This window comes from Orcinus orca, chromosome 1, assembly GCF_937001465.1.
Source record: "Orcinus orca chromosome 1, mOrcOrc1.1, whole genome shotgun sequence".
In the NCBI taxonomy this organism is placed as follows: Eukaryota; Metazoa; Chordata; class Mammalia; order Artiodactyla; family Delphinidae; genus Orcinus; species Orcinus orca.
Genome location: NC_064559.1, coordinates 190,714,022 through 190,737,925, shown reverse-complemented (window position 1 = coordinate 190,737,925; position 23,904 = coordinate 190,714,022). Strand labels below are relative to the sequence as shown.

General features: G+C 48.9%; 1 protein-coding gene across 1 annotated transcript; it reads left to right on the top strand.

The window, feature by feature from the left end:
• The first annotated feature begins 576 nt into the window (after positions 1-576).
• SESN2 (sestrin 2) lies at positions 577-22,230 on the top strand. Its single transcript, XM_012531857.3, has 10 exons — positions 577-5,335; positions 12,036-12,101; positions 13,950-14,147; positions 14,534-14,716; positions 14,828-15,040; positions 15,624-15,774; positions 16,073-16,191; positions 16,548-16,738; positions 19,483-19,627; positions 20,398-22,230. The coding sequence occupies exons 1-10, from the start codon at positions 5,273-5,275 to the stop codon at positions 20,482-20,484; spliced, it is 1,416 nt and encodes a 471-aa protein (XP_012387311.1). The 5' UTR covers positions 577-5,272; the 3' UTR covers positions 20,485-22,230.
• Positions 22,231-23,904: the final 1,674 nt, after the last annotated feature.

Sequence of the window (23,904 nt, the reverse complement as noted above, 5' to 3'; positions counted from 1 at the left end):
CGCCCATCTTCCTGCTCATTGGCCGCCGTGGTTTTCATAAGAGGGGCCTGTTGCTGAGCAAAAAGAAGTAAGTGCCGCTGCTTTTGCTAAGGAGAGACTTTTAGGCTGCAAACGTACTGGGCGCCCTTGGGTCAAAAAAGCAACATTGCTAACCATCGTTTATTCAGTCCCCACTAAATGCCAGGCTTCCTGATCCAAATTTTTAAATTTAATGGTGATAACCACCTTTCTTGAACACCCAACAACCTACCAGTCACTGAGCTAGGTACTTTAAAATAAGAACAACAGTAACAATTTAAACGATAATTACAGTTTACTGAACACTTAACCTGCATCAACCCTTGTTAAGGGATTTGTATGTATCAACTCTCATCCTCACAATAGTCCCTGTGAAGGTAAATGTTATTGCCCCATTTTACATAACAGGAAGCAAGTTCAGAGAGGTGAAGTGACTTGCCTAGGTTCACACAGCTATAAAGTATAAGAATTGGACCCTCAACTCTGATATCCTGCTTCCAAGTACAACTTTTTGGGGGGGGGGGTAACGAAAGGCTTTTGAGGGTAGGAAGAGGTGGAACAGGTTGATGACAAGGTCCTGGGGCATTGCTCCAGTGACAGGCCTCAGGGTGATTGTCTGAGAATGGGATATCTGGAGCCTCTAGGCCTGGAGGAGAGGGGGAAAGAGGGTGAGCAAAACACCAGAGCAAGAACACTTCTTTCTGGAAATGTGAGACTCCTGGCGCAGTCTGTTGTGGCGCAGGTGGCCCTGGACTGGGGGCCCGGACCCCAAGGTTCTAAATACTGCTCTGTGGCCAACTGCCTAGGGAACCTTGGGCAAATGCCTTCTCTCTGGACCCCAGGATTCCTGCCTGTAAGATGAGAGTAAGCCAAAACAAGGGGATGTGTATTCGGGCTGGGGGTCTTTGGGGAGTCTGGTTCCTGGTGGCAGCAGGGGAACCCTCAGCAACCACACAATCTTTACCCAGCTGTTGCCTGACCTCTTTTCAGGACCTGACGATTCTGTGAACTGAAAAATCCACCTTTTTCCCCAGCCCGTTCTGAGCTATAGCAGAGTCCTACCTGCAGGGTGCGCTGAGGGCTCACAGCCGACAAAACCAAACTGGAGCTCGTCGGGTTTTTTGTTTTATTTATTAAGAGGGGTGAATTTTTGAAACCTTTTTGAAGATTTCTGTCCTCAGGATACAATCGATGAACCTGAATTATATGTATTGCCCAACATCAGTTCTTTCCACAGTGGCTCTGGAGCTAATTTCAATTCCTTTGTTTTCCGGATGAGGAAAAAGATTCCAAGAGATGAAAAAAAATTCACTTTGGGTCACATAGCTAAAACCTAGCACCCTACTTGCCTGACTGCTGGGCAGTGCTCTTAGGAGAGAGTTGGCTCTGTTTTCAAGAGTCTGTGGCTGTTGTGCCCCCTAATGCACAACTCCTGGGTACAGTTTCAATTTTGGTTGTATAGCTTGACAGCTCAGGACCTGTCAGCCAGAAGGACCTCCCTCAGCACCTAGCAAAATGCCTGCTTAATGAGTAATTAAATGAATGAATGTATGAATGAGCCACAGAGGTTGAGTCTGCTTTGGTTTTATCAAATAAACCAGCTGGAGTTGGGTTTCTTTCCTGAAATTCCCCAAGGCAGAAATTAAATTCTGTGATGGGAGGGGAGCGCGTGGCAAAACAATAAGAACTCAGAAAATTACATCTGGACTGATAAATCAAAGCCCCAGATCTGGTCAGGGTACAAGAATATTCTACTATAGTAAAGTGATCCCAGAATTGGGGATTCGAAAATTAATTTAGGAAGAATAAATACAGAACAGATGAGAATCCCATTAGGGTTAAAATCTGCGAGAGGGTCTGAAGCTAAAGAAACCTCAGAAACATTTCAAATCCAACCTAGATGTATCTTCAGGACTGGAATGTGATTGAGGAATAAAAAGAGCTTTGGCCAATCAGTGGCCTCAACACAGCTGATGCAAGAGTGGAGAGTATGGCAACAGGAGGTGGATCCTTCCGAGCCAAAAATACAAGGCATGGAGGAGGGGAGGAACAAACCCAGGCAATGTCACCTGGCCATGTCCTCCTGGGCTGAAAGCTTCACCGCTGGACTTCCAGAGCCCAGCACAGTGCCTGGTACACACTAGATGGTCAATAAATGTTTAGTGAATGAAAGAGAGAGGGAAGAAGCCGGAGCCCTAACCAGCAGTTTTGCTCTGAGTGGAGGTAGTTCAGGGATTCATCTTTTCACTGGCTCCTTTTGCTCAGATTCCAACTGCCCTAGCCACCTTCAGATGATAATTTGGCTTTTCATGGAGGCTGTCCTATAAAGAGGGATGTACTGCCCCATCAATTATAGGCCACTTGACAATTATGTTTCTCACTCCCAATTAATATATTGGAATTCTGCTTTATGCATCAGTTCCTTGTGCCAGCCTGCTTCTTACATATTCAGGTCTTTCTCTCATCAGTGGTGCAGTGGAATTTCTGCTTTGGAGTCATCCCTAACTAGGTTTGAATCCTTACTCAACATATTACTAAGCCGTCTGAACTTTGTCAACACACCTCTTTAGCTTCAGTAACCTCATCTGTCAAATGGGCCATAATGCCTACTTCATGAGATTGTGGTGAGAGTTACATGAGATAACAGATGTATCCTGGACTGTTGTTGGAGCTCAGTAAATGGTAGTATCTGTGTCCCTTCTGAGCTTTCTTTCCAAGGAATTATGGGTCACAAAATCTCATCCATTGAGAATATCAGTATCTCTTGCTTTTCACAAATTCACTAACTTTGTAAGTGAAGCCTTGGGAATGATTTAGTCGCTTCCTTGAAGGTTATAAAGGGTCATTTTACAAAGGAGAGCAACTCATATTCATTAATTCAAAAGTATTTCCTGAGGACTTACTACACGCCAGTGGGGGTAGAGAGACACAGTTCCTGCCTTAAAGGAGTTCTGACACAGTCTGATGCAGTCAAAAGAAGACATTGTATGACCTTGATACAAAGTTTTACTTTTCTGAACTCGAGCTTCCTCACTTTGCAAAAGTGGTCAATAACATATTCCATTGTTAGTTGGAGAGAAGGGGTAAGGCATTCAGACCCCATAACAATGCTGCTTCAAATTTGAAGGCCAGTGGTACAAAAAGGTAGAAACAATGTGTTGAGGAGTTGAACAGTGGGAGAGATTATTTTCAGCTGAGCTGAAGAAGCAATACTGTCTATAGGAAGCAGAATTTTGAAGCCTTCATTCAGGCCACAGTTACCAATAAAGGCATTGATTGCTGGGTTGGAGTTCAGTGGCCAGAGCTTTGCAGAGAAAGGCTTGAAGATCAAACAAGGAACATGAAGGTGGCCGTGATAGGGCTAGAAAGGTAAATTGAGGCAGATCTTGGCAGATATTGAATGTCAATCTACAGGTTTGACCTTTATTCTGTAGCTGATGAAATACCAGTAAAGCTGATCTAAACATTGACATTACAGAGTAGATTTTGAAAATAAAAGCTGAATCTGACATATTGGGGTGGGGGGTGATTTCAAGGGGAATTCAATTCAAAGGAAGATTTAGTCAACAAGAACATGTTATTGGCAGGACATTGTGCTAGGTGGCATAGGGCAGAAGACAAAGATGTTAAGGTGTGGACCCTGTCCTCAAGAAGCTTATAATCAAAAGGGTCAGATAAGACATGTACACAGAATAATACAACCCAAGGTAGACTGTGATAAGTGTTATAATAGAACCCCAGCCCAAGTGCCTGAGCTCAGCAGAGGGTGAGATTAATTTACTTCCCCCAAGAGATTGGAGGCAGGACACCAAGTCAGAGGGTCGTCTTTGGAATCCTAAGCCTAGACCCAGGAAGTCTCAGAGGCGATGTCGGAGGTCATCCAGTCCACTTTTGCTCCTGTCGGGATTCTCTGTCCCAAGTAAACAGTAACTTTAAAACTGAAACAAAAAGTGGAGCTCTGAAGAAAAACTGTGAAGAGGCTGTGGGAAAGGAAAAGAAGAAGACGAATTCAGCTTTGAGGTGCTGAGGTGCTGGTAGAAGCGACTTACTTCCAAATGGAGAGTTGAAGGCCAGGAAATGGATGAGATCAGGGAGGGAGAGTGTGCCTGGAGAGAGGAAAAATGAAAACAGTAACTAGGGGAACACCCACGTTCCAGGAGTGGGGAGGAGAAAGAGGAGTCAGAGAAGGAGTGGCCAGAGAGAGGTGAGAAAAAAAAAACAACAGTAGAATACCTTGTTACAAAGTTTTTAGAAGAGGGGTATGGAAGACAGGGTGGGAGGCCCCAAGGGAGCAGAAGAGGGGAAACTGCAGCAATAGGGACTGAGGTTAGACCAGAGGTTGCCATGGACCTTTCAATGAATGAAGGCTTTTCCAGAGACTCCACAAATAAGCTGGATTCCCTGTGTCTGGTACATTTTAAGATGGAGCCTTCCCGGAGGCCAGAGGAACCGGGCTATGTGCTCTGATCTCCAAAGATCTGGCGGTCAGCTCTGTAATTAGCACTACCTCTCCTAACCCGAACCAGTCCCTCCAGGAACTGAAAAGCTGAAGAACATACTTGAGAGGGATTTCACACCCGGCTCTCTGGCCCAGCCCGGTGAAGTCCCCTTTCGTCATGCAGCTTTAATGACTCTCCGGAATGTCACTCTCGTCTGGTATTGCCAGCAATCTGACCAAACCCTCTTGCAAAAGTTTGCAGCATTCGTCCGGGGCGGACTACAGCTCCCAGAGTTCCCGGGCGCTTCCCGGTGCCGATTGGCTGAGCCGTAGGCTCCAGAGGGAGGTGTCGCCCCGCCTCCCCAGGAAACAGGCATCTGATTGGCTGCGGCGCGGGGCTTTTGTGTCCCCGCCCTTCCCCAGGGACCGCGGCGGGCAGAGCGGAGCTGCTAGTGTCAGAGCCCGGAGAGCGCTGGCAGTTCCGCGGTGGGGATGCTGAGGAGCGCTGGGTTTGCGAGCAGCCGTGGCCACTGCGGACTTCCGAGGCGCTCCGGGCCGTGAAAACCCCTGCGCCGCGGCCAATCCCAGGCTCCCGAGGCCATTCACCATCCAGAAGCCAGACGAGCGGGGAGTCCAGCGCAGCGGCGGCCGTTCCCGGATCCTGGGCTTTCAGAGCCTTCTGGAACCCCGAGAGACACCGCGGGGCTCTAGAACCTCCCCAGCGGCCCGCAGTCCCGGCTTCCTGCGCGCGTCGGTCCGAAAGCCCCTCGGGTGCACGGGCGGTCGGCGAGCCGCGGCTGGGTCCTGGCGCACACCATGATCGTTGCGGACTCCGAGTGCCGCGCCGAGCTGAAGGGCTACCTACCCGGGGCCGGAGAGGTAAGCAGCGGTCGAGCGACGCCACTCTTCCCTTGAACCCAGAGCCGCGTCCGAGCTTTGGGCTGTCGCGAGCTGAGTCTGTAAGCCAACCCCCACCCGGCTCGGGGAGGGGGAGTGGAGCGCGCAAGCCGGAGTGGGGTTGCATCAACTGGCAGCCTCGGCTCCCTCCGCCTCCTGCCCCTACCCCCGGGGCTGTAGAGCCCTCCAAGGCTCCTTTGGACTCCTGGCCAACGAGAGGGGAGCCTTCTCGACGTTATCTTGGGTTTGGGCCCTAGTCGAGGGAGTCTTCAAGTCCAGGCAAATCCCGGCGCAGCGGCCCGACCACTCCTCCTCCCCGCCCCCTTCCGCAGATCCTTTCCTCTAGGCTGGGGCTAGAGGAACTGTTTCTAGGTAGGATATGTACCCGCTGCAGTGCCCCCGCTCGGGGATTGGAGCACTTGGGGCTGGCCAACGGAGGTCGACCTCGTCCCCCGCCCCCACCTGCACCCCCGATTTGGATTGGGGGCGTGGGCGCTTCGGGGCCTTGGCGGGCTGCCGGGTACGCCGCGGCCAAAGCACGGGGGAGAGGGGGAAAACCCTGGCCGCGACACCAGAAGCCAAGCGCCGATTTGGCTGTGCCCTACTAAGTGGTCTGACGTCCCAGAAGTTTGTTTTGGAGGGACTCTCTTTGCAGTGAGGCTGGGAATACGGCTGGACCCAATCTGACACCCCCTCCCCCATTACCACCGCCACGGACAATGGCCATCTTATTTATTACGCACCTACTGGATGCCAGGCTCCGGCTTTGCCTTTTCGCTGAGTCCTCAGGATTAAACTAGCAAAATATGAGCTATACCATTAATAGTAGCCCCAATCTACGGGATGAGAAAATTGACGCCCAGGAGGGGCTATAGAGAGGCTTCCTTCACTAACCCAGCAGAATAGCTCATTCTTTGGCTCGGGTGTCTCTAGGATTTCCAAGTGTGCTTCACACAACGGAGAGTTTTGCTTGTTTCTTGAGTTTACAGACATGGAGCCTGGCGCAAGTGTCTTACTGGGGTTGGGAGTCAGACAAGTGCTAGTCCTGAACTGTGACCCTGGGAAAAACAGCTGCACTTCTCTGAGCAGCACGGTTTCCGGGGGTCCCCGGTTTTCTGTTAGCTTGTCACCTTTCCCTATCATGGTTTAGGAGCCCGAAGTGGAGGGACGAATACTGCTCCTGCCACTTCTCAGTTGCGTGACTTTGACCAAGCTACCTTATTCTGTCTGTTTCCTTCTTTATGGAAATAATTTTATTTATTGGAGCACCTGGGCACTAGAGCAGGCATGCTCCGGGTTCATGTGGCAGCCTTCCCACTTACTTGCTGTGTGACCTTGGCCAAGTGATCACTTCTGTGATCAGCAACTTCCTCCTGTGGAGATTTGGACATATTTCCAAAGGACTGTTGGGAGAATTAACTGAGAATACATGCAAAGGCCAACGCACAGTGCCTAGAGCATAGCAACTACGTCCTGTATCAAACACGCTAGCTATTTTTAGATTGTGGCCACAGCACATATTTCCCTTTCCCCAGAGTGTCTCACAAGGGGGTGTCCGAGCCCACCCCTCCTGCCTGAGGTGAGAATTGGTCCATCCCTCTTTGGGACAGTGTCTGGGAAGTGACCTGGGGAGAAGAGTGTGCCCCTGGTGGACTGGGAAGGCTCTGAGGGTGTGGCCTTTAGGTGGAAGCCAGCTGTCAACAGCAGGCGGGGGTGGGGGGAAGCTGGTGATATCTGACCCCTTTCTACAGATTCTCTCTCAAGAAAAGAGGACCTTGGGAAAATTCTGTTTTAAGCAGGATCTTTAGAAGACAGTAGGGTGCTGAACTTACAGAGCTGGGTGCCCAAGGCCCAAGGGAAGTTGGACAAGTATGAACAAGGAATATACAGTCCCCTCAACTCCCATCACTTCGCCACACATGCTTTCACCGGGTCAAGGCCTTCAGATGCTTCACTCTAGTACTGGTGGTATGTTCTCAGAGCCCTCTTGGGCTCTAGAATCACTTCCTGAAACATCACTGCCTCAGGGAAGTCTTTCCTTCCCCACCAGATAATTCCCCTCTGCATACCTGCTTCCTGTTCCCCTTCTCCATTGCAGGAGCTATTATCCCAATTACAGTATAACAGTTGTGTAATCAGGAATTTCTTGTCTGTCTCCTTTGCTAGACTAGAAACACTCTGTAGGTCCCACCCGCAGCACTGTTCTTAGTACCTAATAGGTGCTCGTAACTATTTGCCCCTTGTTGGCTTAGCTGACCCCTGTGAACTGTGCAAGCTTTGAAGTCAGATCTGAGCTCCAAAAGAACCTCAGTGAGCTGTCTCTGAAAAAGGGATAAGAAGACGTATTTCCCTCCAGGTGGTTGTGAGAAATCGGCCAGATCATGGTGGGCATATGAGTTTATATGCACCACTCACACACCCCTCCCTGCAAGGCTGGAGATCAGAGGTTGCTTGGGCTCTGTCTCCCTCTCAGGTGTAAACCCAGGCAAGAATCTTGAGTTCAGCAGCCCACGGGGAGGGGAGTCTCTGCCCCTTCCCAGCTGGCAGAGTGACTTCGAAGGTCTCCGTAGCTGAGTCCTGGAGGTTGCAGGCTCTGGATAGGATACCAAGAATAAAGGCTGGGGCTACTCCAAGAGGCTGATCTGGGTGGTGGACAGGACCCTTGCAAGCCAGACTGAGCTGAATTCAAATCTCAGGTTGGCCTCTTGTCAGCTGGTGCTTAACCTTTGGAACCTTAATCTTTCCTTGTGTGCAGAAGAGACCCCCACCCCCACCCCCAAACTGATGAAGATTAGATGCAACCAGTGTGCTAGTGAAACGTAATATGGAAGCTGATGTGAAAGGTAACTTTTAGTGAGCGCTTAAATCAAGAGCCAGGCACTGAGCTCTGAGGTGATTATCCTCTCTTTACAACTTGCCTGAAGCCCTCGCAGTTGAGTGGCCACCCAGACGGCTGTCTGACCTCAGTGTTCCTGCTGCCCTGTGTGGTCCCCTCAGTTGGAACTCATTGGTTTTCCCTCTGCCCCATCCTAGCTGTGTTGCCTTGGGTAGGTCACCCGCCCCCTTTGGTTTTCCTTTCTTTATCCACATAGTCAGGGCGGGGATCTTGCCTTTATCAGGTGTGCTGAACCTGCACTGTCCTATATGGTAGCCCTTAGCCACATGTGGCTATTGAAATGTAGATAAATCAGATTTTTTAAAATTAAAAATTCAGTTTTTCAGTTGCACTAGTCATACTTCAAATGCTCAGCCACTGTGGCTAGGGGCTACCATATTTATTGGACAGCGCAGATAAAGAATATTTCATCATAGCACAAAGTTTTATTGGACTCACTGTGCTAAACTCTGGGATAACAACAGAGAACTAGATCCAGTGTGTGCTCTCAAGGTAGGAAACAAGGCAGGATGACAAGGGCTGTGACTGGGGCAGTGGATCCCCTGGGAACGTAGACGGAGAAGGAGCTTCTCATTCCTGGTGAACCTCAGAGGCAAAGCCTTGGGGCTTCTGAGACCTTGAGAAGTTTAGAGAATAGGAAGTTTCTGCAGTTGAGGAAACCTGATTTGTATCCTAACTCTGCTACCTCCTTCCTGGCTGAGTGACCGGAAGTGACTTGACCTCTCTGAACCTTATTCCCCATCTGTAAAATGGGAGCTCTGGTAGTAGAACTCCCTTAAAGTGCACATGAAATAAATGCTTCGCCAATGGTAATCAGCGTTGTTACCCACCATTATTATTATTGCCTTCCTACCCCAGGAAGTAGGGGAGGGCTGATTCGGAGGTGTCATCTCTTGGTGGTGGGCCCCTGCCCCGTCTGCTTCCTCTCAAGTTTTGGGTGTCTAGGTTGGGGAGGCATTCAGGGTACTGGAGCTCTGGAGTAGAATCTGCTTGATCTTGCCTTCAGGGCTTTGCACTTTCTGTTACATCTGACTGGAATGCTGGTTCCCTAGATCTTTACAGGCCCTTTACAGGCCCATCAACTCATTTAGATATTTGATATTTAGATATCAACTTAAAGGTTGTCTCCTCAGTGGCTTTGCCTGTCTACTAGGACTGAAATATTGCACACACTCCCCCACCCATCCATATAATCTATGATTTGACATCCTATTCATCATTTGTTTGATTGTCTTTCTCCTTTAGATCGTAAATTCTGGGAAAGCTAAGATTTTGTCTTTTCACTCCTGTACTCTTGCTACCTGCCATGTAGTCATCAAAAATATTTGTTGAGTGAACAGATTAATTCTGGTTTCGCCTGGAAAGCACTTAACACAGTGCCTTATAATTGAGAAAGTGATCAATAAGTGGTGTGAAACAATGGCCCTCCCTCCCCGGCAAATTATTCTGGGCCGCACCCAATTAAATTAGAATTGCTGGGCCTTGGCATTGGTATTTTTTAAAAAGCTTCTCAAAGGGATTCTAAATGTGCAGCTTGGGTTGAGAGGCCCTTGTTTGAAATAACAATGAGGTTAATGATCTCTGACTTGTTAAGTGCTTGCTGTGACAGATGTACTGAGCTAAGGCCTATACAGGCAGTACCTCATTACATCCTCATGACTACCCAGTGACAGTAGGTACTATTACCCCGTAATCTGGTGAGGAAACTGAGGCTCACAGAGCTAGCAGATAATAGGTGGTGGAGTTGTCATCTGAGCCCAGGCAGCTTGTGTCAAGAGCCCCTATCTTTTAACAGTATTCTATCATCATCATCATCTTCTTCATCAGGGCTGATAATGTTGGTAGATCCAGACCTATCATTTAGAGACCCACAGGCATCAGTTTCTTCCCTTGACAGCTCCTGGGGCAGATTTTAGAGTGGGAAGGGATTCCCAAAGCTGTTCACTGTCCCTCGCTAGTACCCTGGTGGGCCCTCCCTGTCCCACACCCCCCAACTCCCCCAGTTCCTTCCTGCCTTTCCCCACCACACCTGGCTGTGGTTTTCTATCTGTCCTTAGGTCCCCTGAGGGGGAGGCCCAGTTTGTGGAGTCAGCAATCCTTATCTCCCAGACAGAGCTGTTAGGTTTTTTTTCTCTTTGGTGAGGGAGGAGGGAAGGTGAAACGGGAGTGCTTGGGGACTGTGGTGGTTTCTATGCTGGACTTGGACCAGGCTGGCCTGGTAGATCCCAGAAGTATGGGCTGAAAGGGGCCTAAGCAGTCAGCCCAGCTACCTTCTTTGTCCAAGATTAAGGCCCAGAGAGTTTAGGTTACTTTCTCAGAGTCACACAGCAAGTTAGTGGCAGCAGAATTGGTACTCATGCCTGGGACTTTTGTACCCTTGTTCCTTCCTTTGTGGTCTTTCAGAGCCCCAGAGCTCTGCCTCCCTCAGGGGGTTTTTGGCTATGTGAAAAGGAAGGTTCAATTATAATCTTTAGTCCCTGGACACTTGAGGATTAGCAGTAAGTCTAAATTTGAATGAGGAGGGGAGAGTTAGGAGGACACCGTCTCTGTCCAGTGAGGGTATGACTCTGGTTTGGATAAACTGTTTCTAAGGCCAGTGCTGAGAGCCCCCTCCCAGGTAGCAAAACAAATGGATAAATAAAACTGGTGGTTTCCATAGAGGCTCCAATACAGCCACGTCAGAATAGCTGCTGCCATCAGCGTTGTACCGCCCTGCCCTCCACGCCTCTCTGCTTTCTCTGTTTTCTTCATTCACAGACTAGTGTGAATTACCTGGTACCGTTCTCCACAGAATGTGATCTGGTAGTAGGGAGACCTATCTCAGACAATTAGAAGGCAACGTTTTCAGAAGCAAAAGCGTTGGGAATTGGGGGGTCACAGATGAGGATCAGAAGAAAGGTTCTTAGACCCTGGAAGACAGAGCTAGCTCTGCAAAAGGTGTGACCAGTGTGAGCACGGCGGGCCTGAGCCACTAATGGTCTGGGAGGCTACAGGAGGCAGAGGCAGGGTTTTAAGCCAGTGATGAGATGTGCACTTGAGGAAGTTCACTCTGGCTACAGCAAGTTTGCCCTCTTTAGAAACCACCAGTGTCATGTACTCACTAGATCTGCTCCTGGTCCCAGAGGTGGGGTTGGGGGAGAATGTTTTATTTATTCATTCGTTCTGTTAACTTGGTAGAGGATGGATAGGAGAGGGCGGGGCTGTGGAGGCAGGGAGACCATCGGTGAGGCTGTGGGTTTGAGAGAGGTTGAAGCTGCATCGTAGGAATCTAGGGGACTTGGTGACCTGGCTTCAGGATACGAACAAGGGGCCTTCTTCTATAGGTTCTCCAGGGCTGCCGAGAAGGTGGCCTCCTGGAAATGTGCAACACGGTGGCTGTATATTTCCCTTGGGGCTATATAGTGGGCTCCTGTGTCCCTTCCCAGTTCCTGAAGAACTCAGCCTGTGGGGTAAGCTCTCTTGGTCGCTTTACCCTTTCTTCACCCACCAAACTGGTATATATTTCCACCTGACTGCTTCATGCAAGGTGAGCCAGAAAGGTGATTTTAAAAGCTCAGTGTGGGGGACTTCTCTGGTGGTCCAGTGGTGAAGACTCTGCGCCCCCAATGCAGGGGGCCCGGGTTCGATCCCTGGTTGAGGAGCTAAGATCCTGGATTTCGCATGGTGCAGCCTAAAAAAAAAAAAAACTTAGTGTGACCCCTCGGATAGGAGGAGAAAACTGGAGAGAGAACTATCTTCTTAGTCCTCGCTTTTACCTCCATCTAACCATGATGTGCTTCCTTCTAGGAGCAGAGGGAGAGCCGGGTTCGGCGAGGCCCTCGAGGGCCCAGCGCCTTCATTCCAGTGGAGGAGGTAAGCTTGGAAGGGGTTAGGAATTGTTGTGGGTCCCTGGGAAGAAAGGACATGGGGCATTGAGTGTGTGTGGGGCTTTGCTGGTCTCTTGAAATTGCAGGTTTGAAACTACCCCTTCAGGTTCTTGACCCATTTAATCCACAAAACAGCTCTTTGAGGCAAGCATGTCAACCCCATCTTGCTGGGAAGAAACATGCTCAAAGAGATAAAGTGATAATAACACAGCCAGGTAATGAGCAAACTTGTGATTCCCAGAACAAGACTTGCATTTCCTTAAGAAGATAGAACTATGCATGTTTATCTTCTCATCCTTGACTGTGCGTGTATTAAAGTTTTTTTCGACTTCAAAAGTAATATGTGTTCATTATTTTTAAATTTCCAACGTTTCAGAAAGCTTTAGTCTCTTACAATCCCACTCCCACAGAGATAATCGCTGTTAACCATTTGCCACTGTTTTCCAGACTTTTTTTCATACGGAGCCAAGGTCATAGTTTATAACATGGTTCTGTTGTTGTTGTTTATTTGGGTTTCTGGTGTGGTTTTTTTTGGTTGTTATGTTTTATTTTTTCACTTAATGCAACAGAGACACCTTTCATCTACTGAGTCAGGTCATCCATTCATTTATTTAACAGATATCTATTGAATGATTAATGTGTGTTAGGCACTGTTCTAGGTGCTGGGGATACAGCAGAGAACAAGAAAGAAAAAAATCCTTGCCATCGTGGAACTGACACTCCAGTGTGTGCCTGGTGGTGGGGGAAACTTCAAAACCCATGAACAGACAAATTAAAAAATAATAGTTTCCTTCTTTTTCTTTGGCCTTCAGTGAACAAAGACAAATGTTTCCTTGTCCTCCTTGTTCTCCTAAATGTGTAGGCCAAGCAGTTAATGAGCTGTTAACAAACGTCTAAACCCTTCAGTTCCTTCCACCCTTTGTAAGTGGAAAACACACAACCACCCGCTGATTATTTACGTAGCCCAGAATTTTAAGCTCAAATATTGTTCTTATCTTTTATTTTTTCATTTATAAATAACCATTCCTCTTCTGTAATAAAGGAAAGAAATAGGCTTTGGGCTTAATCAGGAATTGAATCCTGGTTCTGTCATTTACCAGATCTGTAACCTTGAGCACAGAATGAAATCTCTCTGGGTCTTGATTCCCTCATGTGTCAGTGGGGGAAAATAATAGTATTCACCTCACAGGGTAACTGGGAAGAATCAGTGAGATAATGCAGGCGGGGAACGCTCCTAACTCAGACCTGGCACGGAGAAATCACTCAGGAAATGTGAACTATTTTGTACCCACCTCCAATGACTGCATGGATTTGCACTATTAGAATAGAAGCTCTGTGGGGAATTCCCTGGCAGTCCAGTGGTTAGGATCCTGCGCTTTCATTGCTGAGGGCCTGGGTTCAATCCCTGGTTGGGGAACTAAGAGCCCGCAAGCCACCCGGCACAGCCAAAAAAAGAAAAAAGAATAGAAGCTCTACGAAAGCAGGAGAAGCTGTACTTTAATCTCTGTGCCTCCTATCTAAAATTGGAGAAAACAGGTCTCTAATTTCATAGTTGTGAGCAGTAAATGAGTTAATATATGTAAAGTGTTTGAACGGTGCTTGGCACTTAGCGAGCATTATATAAGTATCAACCAGTATTATATAAAGTGTCTAATAAGTATTTGTTTAATCATTTAATGCAATATCTTTTCCTCCCCTGTTCTCCTTTTTTTGGACATGGCGGTTGTCTTCAGTTCCTTGCTATTAAAATCCCAATGAATGCAATGAATATGTTGGTCTCTTTGGTGGGGAGGGCAGGAGGGGAAGCCATCCCTTCCTCACCTTTGCTTGGCAGGTCCTTCGGGAGGGAGCCGAGAGCCTCGAGCAACACCTGGGGCTGGAGGCGCTGATGTCCTGCGGGAGGGTGGACAACCTGGCAGTGGTGATGGGCCTGCACCCCGACTACTTTACCAGCTTTTGGCGCCTGCACTACCTGCTGCTGCACACGGATGGGCCCTTGGCCAATTCCTGGCGCCACTACATCGCCATCATGGTGAGCCTGTCTGAGCCTGGCTTTTGTAGGGGTGGACACATTGGGGGATTCGGTGCTCAGATCTCTCTGCTGGGGGCTTGATTCCACAAACAAGGAGGAGAGGCAGCATAAAGCAAAGCCCTGGCTTTATCTGACCATCCATCGAATTTTAGATTTTGAAGAGAGGCCTGTTTCATGCCTGCTTTGCAGGTGGGGAAACTGAGGCACATAGGAGTCAGGTGACCTGCCCAAGGGAGGACAACAAGCCAGGGGCAAAGCTGGGGTTAGAACCTAAGTTTCCTGCCTCTCAGGCGACAGTGAGGCTTGTGGTGTTCCCTCCATGGGGTACCCACCCGAGCAGGGCACAGAAAGAAGAGGGTGACCTGGGCTCTGTCCACCACCTCCAGGCCGCCGCCCGCCACCAGTGCTCCTACCTGGTGGGCTCCCACATGGCTGAGTTTCTGCAGACTGGCGGTGACCCTGAGTGGCTGCTTGGCCTCCACCGTGCCCCCGAGAAGCTGCGCAAGCTCAGCGAGATCAACAAGCTGCTGGCTCATCGGCCGTGGCTCATCACCAAGGAGCACATCCAGGTGCGGTGGGCAGAGAGGCGGGTCCCCGAGGGAGCACGGGGGCCGGGCTGGGGCATGGCAGGCAGCCCAGGGCAGGCACTGAGCAGGTCTGGCCTTTCCTTTTCTCTCCAGGCCTTGCTGAAGACAGGCGAGCACAGCTGGTCCCTGGCCGAGCTCATCCAGGCCCTGGTCCTCCTCACCCACTGCCACTCGCTAGCCTCCTTCGTGTTCGGCTGTGGCATCCTCCCTGAGGGGGACCCCGAGGGAAGCCCCGCCCCCCAGGCCCCTTCACCCCCCAGTGAGCAGAGCACACCCCCCAGCAGGGACCCACTGAACCACTCTGGGGTAAGTCACGGGCTTCAGTCTTGGTGGGAGAGGAAGCTGGCATGGCCCCTGGTCCTTGGGTAGAAGACAGCGCCTCCCTATCTGAAGCTGCTTCCCTATCGCACGCTGAGAGGCCTTAGAAAAGTTATTTGATTTTGAAACCCAGTTACCTCATCTGGGAAATGAGGATAAAGACTCGCACTTCATAAAGGGTTGTGAGGATGAGATGAAATAACCATGTGACTGGCCTCAGCATGGAGCCCCGTGGGCTTAAAGTCACTGACTTTTAGAACTTTAAAAATATGAAGTTTGCCTCTCATTCTATAAAGTGGCTTATTTGTTTGTATTTTAAAAATACAGATACTTTAAAAAGCCCTTTCCTGTGAGGGAAGTTGATGCTCAGAGAAGCCGTGTCTATTCTCTAGCTCTTAAACATCACTTTGGGAAGCACAGGACATGTGAGCTGTCCAGTGCAGTGGCTGTCACAGAGGAGGCATGGGGCCTTTACGGTCATTCAGGAAGGCCCGGCATGTGGGAAAGACATGTGGGGTTTCTGGGGCCCAGGGAGGAAGAGTAGATGGCCACCACCAGGTCTCTCCTGCAGGGCTTTGAGGCTGCCCGCGACGTGGAAGCTTTGATGGAGCGCATGAGGCAGCTGCAGGAGAGCCTGCTGCGGGATGAGGGGGCCTCCCAGGAGGAGATGGAGAGCCGCTTTGAGCTGGAGAAGTCAGAGAGCCTGCTGGTGACCCCCTCAGGTACAGGGTCACAGGTGTCCAGGTTCAGGGGCCGCCCCCTCCTTACATCATCTCTGCTGGGAAGCAGGTACCTCCATGCGCTGCACCTCTGCAGCCACATCCCAGCCACCACAGGCCTGATTTACCTCCTCCCCCAGGCCTGGCTCCTGCCGAAGTCCTGGTCCCACTCGATGTGGTGAGGGGCTTTCTCTGGCCCCCTACTCTGCATTTCCCAGCCCCCTAATGGTGATAAATCAGGAGTGGAGGCCACTGTGCTCCATGCCTTGGCCTCACCATGACCTCTTTCTGACGTCCTCAGCGGACATCCTGGAGCCCTCTCCAAACTCAGACATGCTGTGCTTTGTGGAAGACCCCACTTTCGGATACGAGGACTTCACCCGGCGGGGGACTCAGGCGCCCCCCACCTTCCGCGCCCAGGTAGGCTCTCCCCACTGGTCTTACTATTGCTTTACAAACAAGCAGGGGTGGGTGGTTTGTGTAGTTAGAGATTTGGGTACCTTCTCTCCCTCAGGATTCCACGAGGGAAGTGGGAGACCCTGGATGTGAAGGGACCCACCTGTGCCCTACGCTCAGGGGGTCCTGATCACAAGGAGGAAGTCACCACCAAGCTGCATCCTCCTCAGCTTCTCGGGTCCAGACCAAGCAGCGGGTTACATCTGTGGGGTGGAGAGACACATTATGGAGAGCCAAGGTGTGCTCCAGAGGATGGTGTCTCTCCGGCTAGCCTTGGGCCCCAAACATTCTCCTCACTGACCCCTTCCCACGTTCCTCAGGATTATACCTGGGAGGACCATGGCTATTCACTGATCCAGCGGCTCTACCCCGAGGGTGGGCAGCTGCTGGATGAGAAGTTCCAGGCAGCCTATAGCCTCACCTACAACACCATTGCCATGCACAGCGGAGTAGATACCTCCATGCTCCGCAGGGCCATCTGGAATTACATCCACTGCGTCTTTGGCATCAGGTGAGTGCAAGACCAGGGCATGAGTGTACTGCAAGCCCTCAATCTGAGCTCACGATTGTTTCCTTTTTCTGTTTGTTTTTCTTTCCCTTTCTTCCTGCCTGTATTGTTTTTCAAAGCAAATGTATTTCTTTGCTGATTATAAAAGATAATAGCCATGCTCACCTTTTGAAACTCTTTAGTCCGACCCCCAGAGATAACTAGGGAGATTTTATATATATGTGTGTGTGTATGTATGTATATGTGTATGTGTGTGTGTGTATATATATATATATTGAGAGAGAGAGTTATATTTGTATTTTCATTCCAAGTAGCATTTCTTCTCATAATAAATAAAACAACAGAAATGCCAACAGTAGGGGATTTTGAATAATGACATATCCATTCAGTGAAATATTATGCAGCTATTAAAAATTATAATAATGGTTTATTTATATTGCCATGGGAAAATGGTCAAAATGTATTGAAAGAAAAGAAAGCTGGCTACCAACCAGAATCTTCTTTTTGTTCCTTTTTTTTTTTCTTTAAACTAAAAGTGTGTACATGCATGGAAAATGTGTGGAAGGCTGTACCGTAAAATGTTATTTGATAATGGCTGTCTCTGTATAGTATATGATGAATTACATTTTCATTCTGTTACCTAAGTATTTTCTGATCTTTTTTGATTAAGTTTATTTTAATTGATGGAATCATACTTGATATATTCTGCGACTTGCTTTTTTTACCTAATAATCTATTGTGAACCACCTTCCTTGTTGGTGTGAATAGATCTTGCATACTTTTTAGCCACTGTATAGTGTTGTTGTGGATGAAGTGTAACTATCCAACCATTTCCCTATTGTTGGATATTTAGGTGGTTTGCAGTTTTTCACTATTACAAATACCATGTGCAATGACTAGTTTTATACCTAAGTCCTTTTTTTAAAAAAAATTTATTTATTTATTTATTTTGGCTGCGTTGGGTCTTCGTTGCTGCACGTCGGCTTTCTCTAGTTGCAGCGAGTGAGAGCTATTCTTTGTTGCGATGTGCTGGCTTCTCACTGTGGTGACTTCTCTTGTTGCAGAACACGGGCTCAGTAATTGCGGCATGTGGGCTAAGTAGTTGGGGCTCGCGGGCTCTAGAGCTCAGGCTCAGTAGTTGTGACACACGGGCTTAGTTGCTCCGCGGCATGTGGGATCTTCCCGGACCAGGGCTCGAACCCATGTCCCCTGCATTGGCAGGTGGATTCTTAACCACTGTGCCACCAGGGAAGCCCTATACCTAAGTCCTTGTAGGTAAACCCTAGATGTGAAATTACTTGTCAAAAATATACACAGAACAATTTTTTTATTTTTACAAACCTCACTCTGATAATGTTGTGGTAAATTTAAAGAATTAAAGAAAGAAACAATTTCCCAAAATTCTACTACTCCACAACCACATCCACATTCTGAGATGTTTTCCTCCATTGCTTTTTTTCTTTCTTATGTAGTTGCTTTTGTATAGTTGAAATTATAATTGTTATTTCGTTTTTTAAAAGATATGCTTGATGTCTGTAAAGAGCCAGATTTTTAGTAAATTTAGGAAACAGAAAACAAAAAGAAGAAACTAAAAATCATCCATAATCCCACCTGCTCTTATTATTGTCAAATATTTCTTTCCTGTCTTTTTTCCATGCACAAGTGACCAAAACACGTATAATTTTACAAAAATAAGACTTTCTTGTCTACTGTATTTATTTTACTCAGTTTAATCAAGTGAGAGCATATTTTAGAGAACACGTGATTTTTTTTTCTTGCTTTTCTAGTTTAGCTATTATTCCAAGCATCAAAAAAAAAAAATCCCCAAAGTTTTAAAAAGGTACATGTTCCTTGTAGAAAAATGTGCATTTCTGTGCATTACTAGCTGTAAATCATATTTCACTGAGTGGGTTGAGCTGTGCTTAATTGGCCAGCCTCCTTCTGGCCAACCTCCTTGGCAGGTTTCTAAGTCAGGGAAAGCCAAGGATGGACGGGCATCTTAGGGTGTGTGCGGCACAGGCTAGTTCCTGCCCAGCTGCCAGGTCCAGGCTCCTCCACTCTCCAACATGGCCCTCACTCCTAAACCTTTGTCTACCAAATCTGTCCTCTAGTCTAAAACTGGTCTTCTGGGACTTCCCTGGCGGTCCAGTAGTTAAAACTGTGCTTCTACCGCAGGGGGCACGGGTTCGATCCCTGGTCGGGGAACTAAGGGCCCACGTGCCGCGTGGCGTGGCCAAAAAAAAAAAATTTTTTTTTTAATTTAAAAAAAAGTAAAGAAAAATTAAACCAGTCTTCCTCATCCACATTGATCTGTGATGACTCACTGGCTCACTGGACTAGGGAGTGACAAAGTGGCTTCTAGACTTGTCACCAACTTGCTCTTTGACTTTGAACAAGCTAATTGCCTTCCCCAGGCCTTAGTTTGCCCATCTGTAAAATGACTACCGGCTCCTTTTTCTCTTTCCCTCTTCCTTCTCCAGGGTAAATATTTGCATTGATCTCCTGCCCCATCTTCCATGCATGGCCTCAGCTGTAAAGTAGTGACTATGACCTTGGAGTCAGGCAGAGCTGAGTTTGTGATAATATGACATCAGCTGTTTTTCTAAGAGGAATGAAGTTTCTAGTTGCTTCCTACCTTCTGCCTTTTCTTGCCACTCTCTGTTCCTCCTTCTGCAGGGTGGGACTGGGGAGAGGAGATACTTGTGGGAGCAGAGGGTAAGTGATGCTACTGGGGCCTTTCCATCCAGATATGATGACTATGACTACGGAGAGGTGAACCAGCTCCTGGAGCGGAACCTCAAGGTCTATATCAAGACAGTGGCCTGCTATCCAGAGAAGACCACCCGAAGAATGTACAACCATTTCTGGAGGCACTTCCGCCACTCAGAGAAGGTGAGGCTCTCAGGGTAGGAGCAGGACGGAAGCAGACAGCCTGGCTCATGGAGGAGGCAAGGGGTCGGGACCCAGTGAGGTGCCCCAGACTAAGTCTGTTCTGCCAGATGGGGCACCTGGGTGTATTGTCCTGGGTTCATGTCCTACTCCACTGTGTGGTTTCAGACTCCATTTACTCACCTGTAAAGTAGGAGTGTGCTTCCCAGGGTCCTCAGTGGCAGCCAGAAGGACCTGGGTTCAAATCATAACCCTATTACCTGGTAGTCATGTGACCTTGGGCAGGTCATTTTGCCTCTCTGAGCTTGTTTTCTTTACAATAGGAATAAAAACTGCCTGCCTTTCAAGGTTGCTGGGAGGATGAAATAAGAAAATGAATGTAAACCTCTGATCCCAAATAGATGTCAGGGGTAGCTATTGTGTTTAGTTTCGGGGGATGAAGAGATTAGCCGTGATAGGGATAAATGTGCTTGAAATTCTAACACAGTCCTTGCACCAAGTTGCTTAGAGCCTTAGGAAAGGTCAAGGCATCTCTGTAGGAAAGGGGAGGATGAGGGACTTCCGTGACAGTCAGGTGGTTAAGACTCTGCTCCCAAGGCAGGGGGCACAGGTTCAATCCCTGCTCAGGGAACTAAGATCCTGCATGCCACACAGCATGGCCAAAAAAAAAAGAATGGGGAAGGATGAGTGGTCAGGGATAGTGGCAGTCTGGGAGGGAAGGGGCTGGCGAGGAGTGACATCAGTTGCCAACCAGCCCTTGTTCTGCGCCCCAGGTCCACGTGAACTTGCTGCTTTTGGAGGCCCGCATGCAAGCCGCCCTGCTCTATGCCCTCCGTGCCATCACCCGCTACATGACCTGACTCGTGTGCAGGACCTGGGCCTGGAGCAGCTGACCCTGGAGGCATCCTTCTCCCTGCAAGGACTTCTCTGTCTGGAGACAGACCCTAAGCCTGCCTGTCCCACGCCCACCCACCCTATTCTGGTGGTGGGCCTGTGTGTGATGTGCAGCCCCTGAGCCACACCCTCCTTCTCACTGGAATGGACAGGATCATTGCACTGACTCTGGGATCTCAGCTCTGCCCCTGGGAGCTGGAAGAGGACTAGCAAATCTCCAGGCGCCAAGGCCCTTCTTCCTGCCCCTACCCCCAGAGGCCAAGGGCACAGGAAGGAAAATGGGCTGAGCTCAGACTTGTGTGCCAGCAGGCAGGGGCCCGGGCAGCACAAGTACTTTGGCCTTCCTGGCCTGGGAAGTCCCTGGCTGGCCCCCAAGGGAGAGGGGCAAACACCTCCAGGGACTGACACTCCAAGCGGCTTTGCCTTTCCTCCTGCTTCCTCATTCTCAGACTTCATTACCTCCCACCTGCCATTCATCCATCAATGTGAAAGTCAGGGTCACAGCTGGTTTGTGCGTCTGGCTCCCCAAAAGCCTGTTCTGTTAGGCAGCCTGCAGGCCTCTCGTCCCCTGGTTGCCCCAGTCCTAGTTCAGTTCCTTTGACCTCCTTTGTTTGCCCTTTTACCCTTTTCTCCCACACCTGGTGGTATGAGGCCCCAGGAGAGAGACCAAGCACATCAAAAAGCAGATTATCTCTAGAGAGTCTGGACTCTCTGTTGGTCACTTTGCCTTTAGAAGAGGGAGTATTATATTATACATTCTCTGTATTTCGGTTTTATATGGGTGAGGTTCTTCAGGGCCTCAACCCTAGAGCCATAGTCAGTGTCTGAGAGAAGGACAGGGAAAAATCTGTCCTCCCCAGAGCTGTACCTGCCCTGCAGAAGCTGGCATCCCACTTTGCTATCTCCCATGGCTCTGCCACAAACATTTGCCAAAAAAGCAAGCCTTTCTAGGTGGTTTAGGTGGTACATGGCTCAGGGGGAGAGGCAGGAGACCCCAGGGTTCTTGTGTGGGCCCTGGCACTGGCCAGGTGACCTCCATTTCCACAGTTGCAGACTAAGGGGTAGTTTCTGAGATATTTGAGCCTTCACTCAGATTCTGAGGCCAGCAGCCAACTGCAATCCTTGCAGGATCTTGAGGGCTTCTGGGGAGCCCCCCCTCTTGTAGTCAGTCTCTCCGGGCTACCTACAAGGACCTCCCCACCCCCATCCCAATTTCTGTCCATTCTCCTCGGTTTTAGGTGGATTGCTTGAAGGCAGAAGCAGCCGAGGACTGATCCCAGGCACTTTCTGTAGCAAACGAGCTGTGAATTATGACTTCCCTTGCCCTTCTTCCGGCAGTATGTGCCTCCCCTCTGACCAGTTGGGAGGTGACTGAAGAAAGGCAAGGGCCAAGCTGCTGCTGCTTCTGACCCTCCCCTCTGGGGTGGGGCAGGAGAGGAGCCTGGTCATTGTGCCACATTTCATACCCGTGCAGGCATGGGCAAGCGGCTGGCACCCCCTTCAGGCCTCAAAGCCCTCCCTGCAATGAAGCTGTTCTCTCAAGGAGAGAAGAGGCCCCAGCATTGGGGTTTGGATTCCAGAGGGGACAAGATGACTGTACGTGTCCCCGGGTGGGTGGGATGGAGTATTCAGTGTTCAAGTGCAGAAATCTTTGCCTTTGCTACCAGTTCTGTATGATGAGAAATAAAAGTTCGCTGAGGTTTTGTTTTGTACTTCTTGTTAATGGGCTGTTTTTCCATTTCCTAAGGGTCATAGTTCACCTCTTGGCATAAGCAGGGAGCTGTGATTGCATCACGGACCTGACCTGCCAGCCCTTACCCTGCTAAGCACTTGTGCCCACGACCGTAGGGTTGGGAGTGGTTGGCACTAAAAGTCTACTTTTGTCCCTTGAGTGTCCAGCCCTGCCACTCATCTGTGGCTGGCCTGGCATTGTGGAATAATAATGGCCATCTTATTTTTCTCATTATGCCTGGCCCCGGGCTGGGTACTTGGAGTCATTTCTCTGAATCCGCAGCAAAATCCTGTAAGGGAATTGAGACTCAGAGGTCAAGTGACATTGCTGAGGCCACATCAGTGGTCCATGGTGGAACCAGGATTACAACTGGGGTCAACTTGATCCTGAGGCCTTGGCCTGTGGCAGAGGGAGGATGTTTGAGAATTTCTGGGGGACCCTTTGTTTCTCCTACCTCATCACATTACTCTTACTTGCTTCTCATCCTTCCCTCCCCAGCACCAAGGAGACAGATCCAGGCATAAGGAGTTAGATGTGACTCCAAGTTGTGCCAGTGCCATTTAGTAGCTGTGTGACCTTGGTCAAGCTTCTTAGCTTCTCTGGGCACTAGGAACTCTAGCAAGCTTATCAGAAAAACCACATCATGCCTAAGAGCTAAGACCTCTCCTGCTGGCTTCCCACTTCCTCTAAGTACTGCCGTCATAAAATGAAAACTGGGTCTCCTCCAGGAAGCCTCCCCTGATTGACTCTCCTGTACCCTTCCCCTTAGATTCTGGTCCTGACTTAGTCATTTATTATCCCTGGGAGGGGAAGGGTTGATTAATTTCACTGTGTCTCAAGTTTGCCAAAAATAAAAACGAGGGCAAAACATTTTCTTTTCCAGGTAGCATCATTGAGTGACTGTTGCCAGATGTTTTCAAAAGTAATCTCTCCATCTTCACAGCAACCCTGTGAGAAAAGCGTGGTGGTCCCATTTTACAGATGTGGAAAAGGAACCTCAAGTGAGAGTCTAGGGAACGCTAACATAACAGACAGACCCAGGTTCAAATTCCAACTTTGACATTTAATGTTTGACCGTAAGCAAGTTACTTCAATTCTCCTTCCTCAATTTCCTTATCTATGCAACAGAATTAATACTTAGGGTCACAGGAGAGTTGTGTGGATTAAATAATGCATGAAAAGCACCTAGCACAGTTCAGGTACCTTGAACTAGTGAGCCATTCAGTATTCAGACATCTGCCCAACATCATGAAAGTGAGATAGAATTTGAATCCTTGTTAGTCTGACTCCAGAGCATTACTCTTTTTTTTTTTTGGACATGCCGCACAGGATGCGGGATCTTAGTTCTCCAACCAGGGATTGAACCCATGCCCCCTGCAGTGGAAGCACAGAGTCTTAACTGCTGGACTGCCAGGGAAGTCCCATCCAGAGCATTACTCTTGTCCCCAAACTCCCTATGCCCTCAGTCTGTATTTCTAAAAATCATGTCCAAGCTGATTTGCATGTGGAATTGAAAACTCTTGGCTCCAGTTTGGATCCAGTGAATCTGTTTTAGACTTCTGCAATCTGCAATCCAGGACCTGGGCATGTCTACCCAGGTTGGAGTTAGTAGAAGTTTCTGGTGACTTGATTCTTGGTTGGTTTGACATTTGAA

What these genes read in the sequence shown, in the direction of transcription:
- SESN2 (XM_012531857.3), top strand. Translation starts at nt 5,273, where the DNA reads ATGATCGTTGCGGACTCCGAGTGCCGCGCCGAGCTGAAGGGCTACCTA. An exon ending in ACCTACCCGGGGCCGGAGAG is followed by an intron (nt 5,336 to 12,035) that starts GTAAGCAGCGGT and finishes GCTTCCTTCTAG; the next exon opens with GAGCAGAGGGAGAGCCGGGT. An exon ending in GCCACTACATCGCCATCATG is followed by an intron (nt 14,148 to 14,533) that starts GTGAGCCTGTCT and finishes CACCACCTCCAG; the next exon opens with GCCGCCGCCCGCCACCAGTG.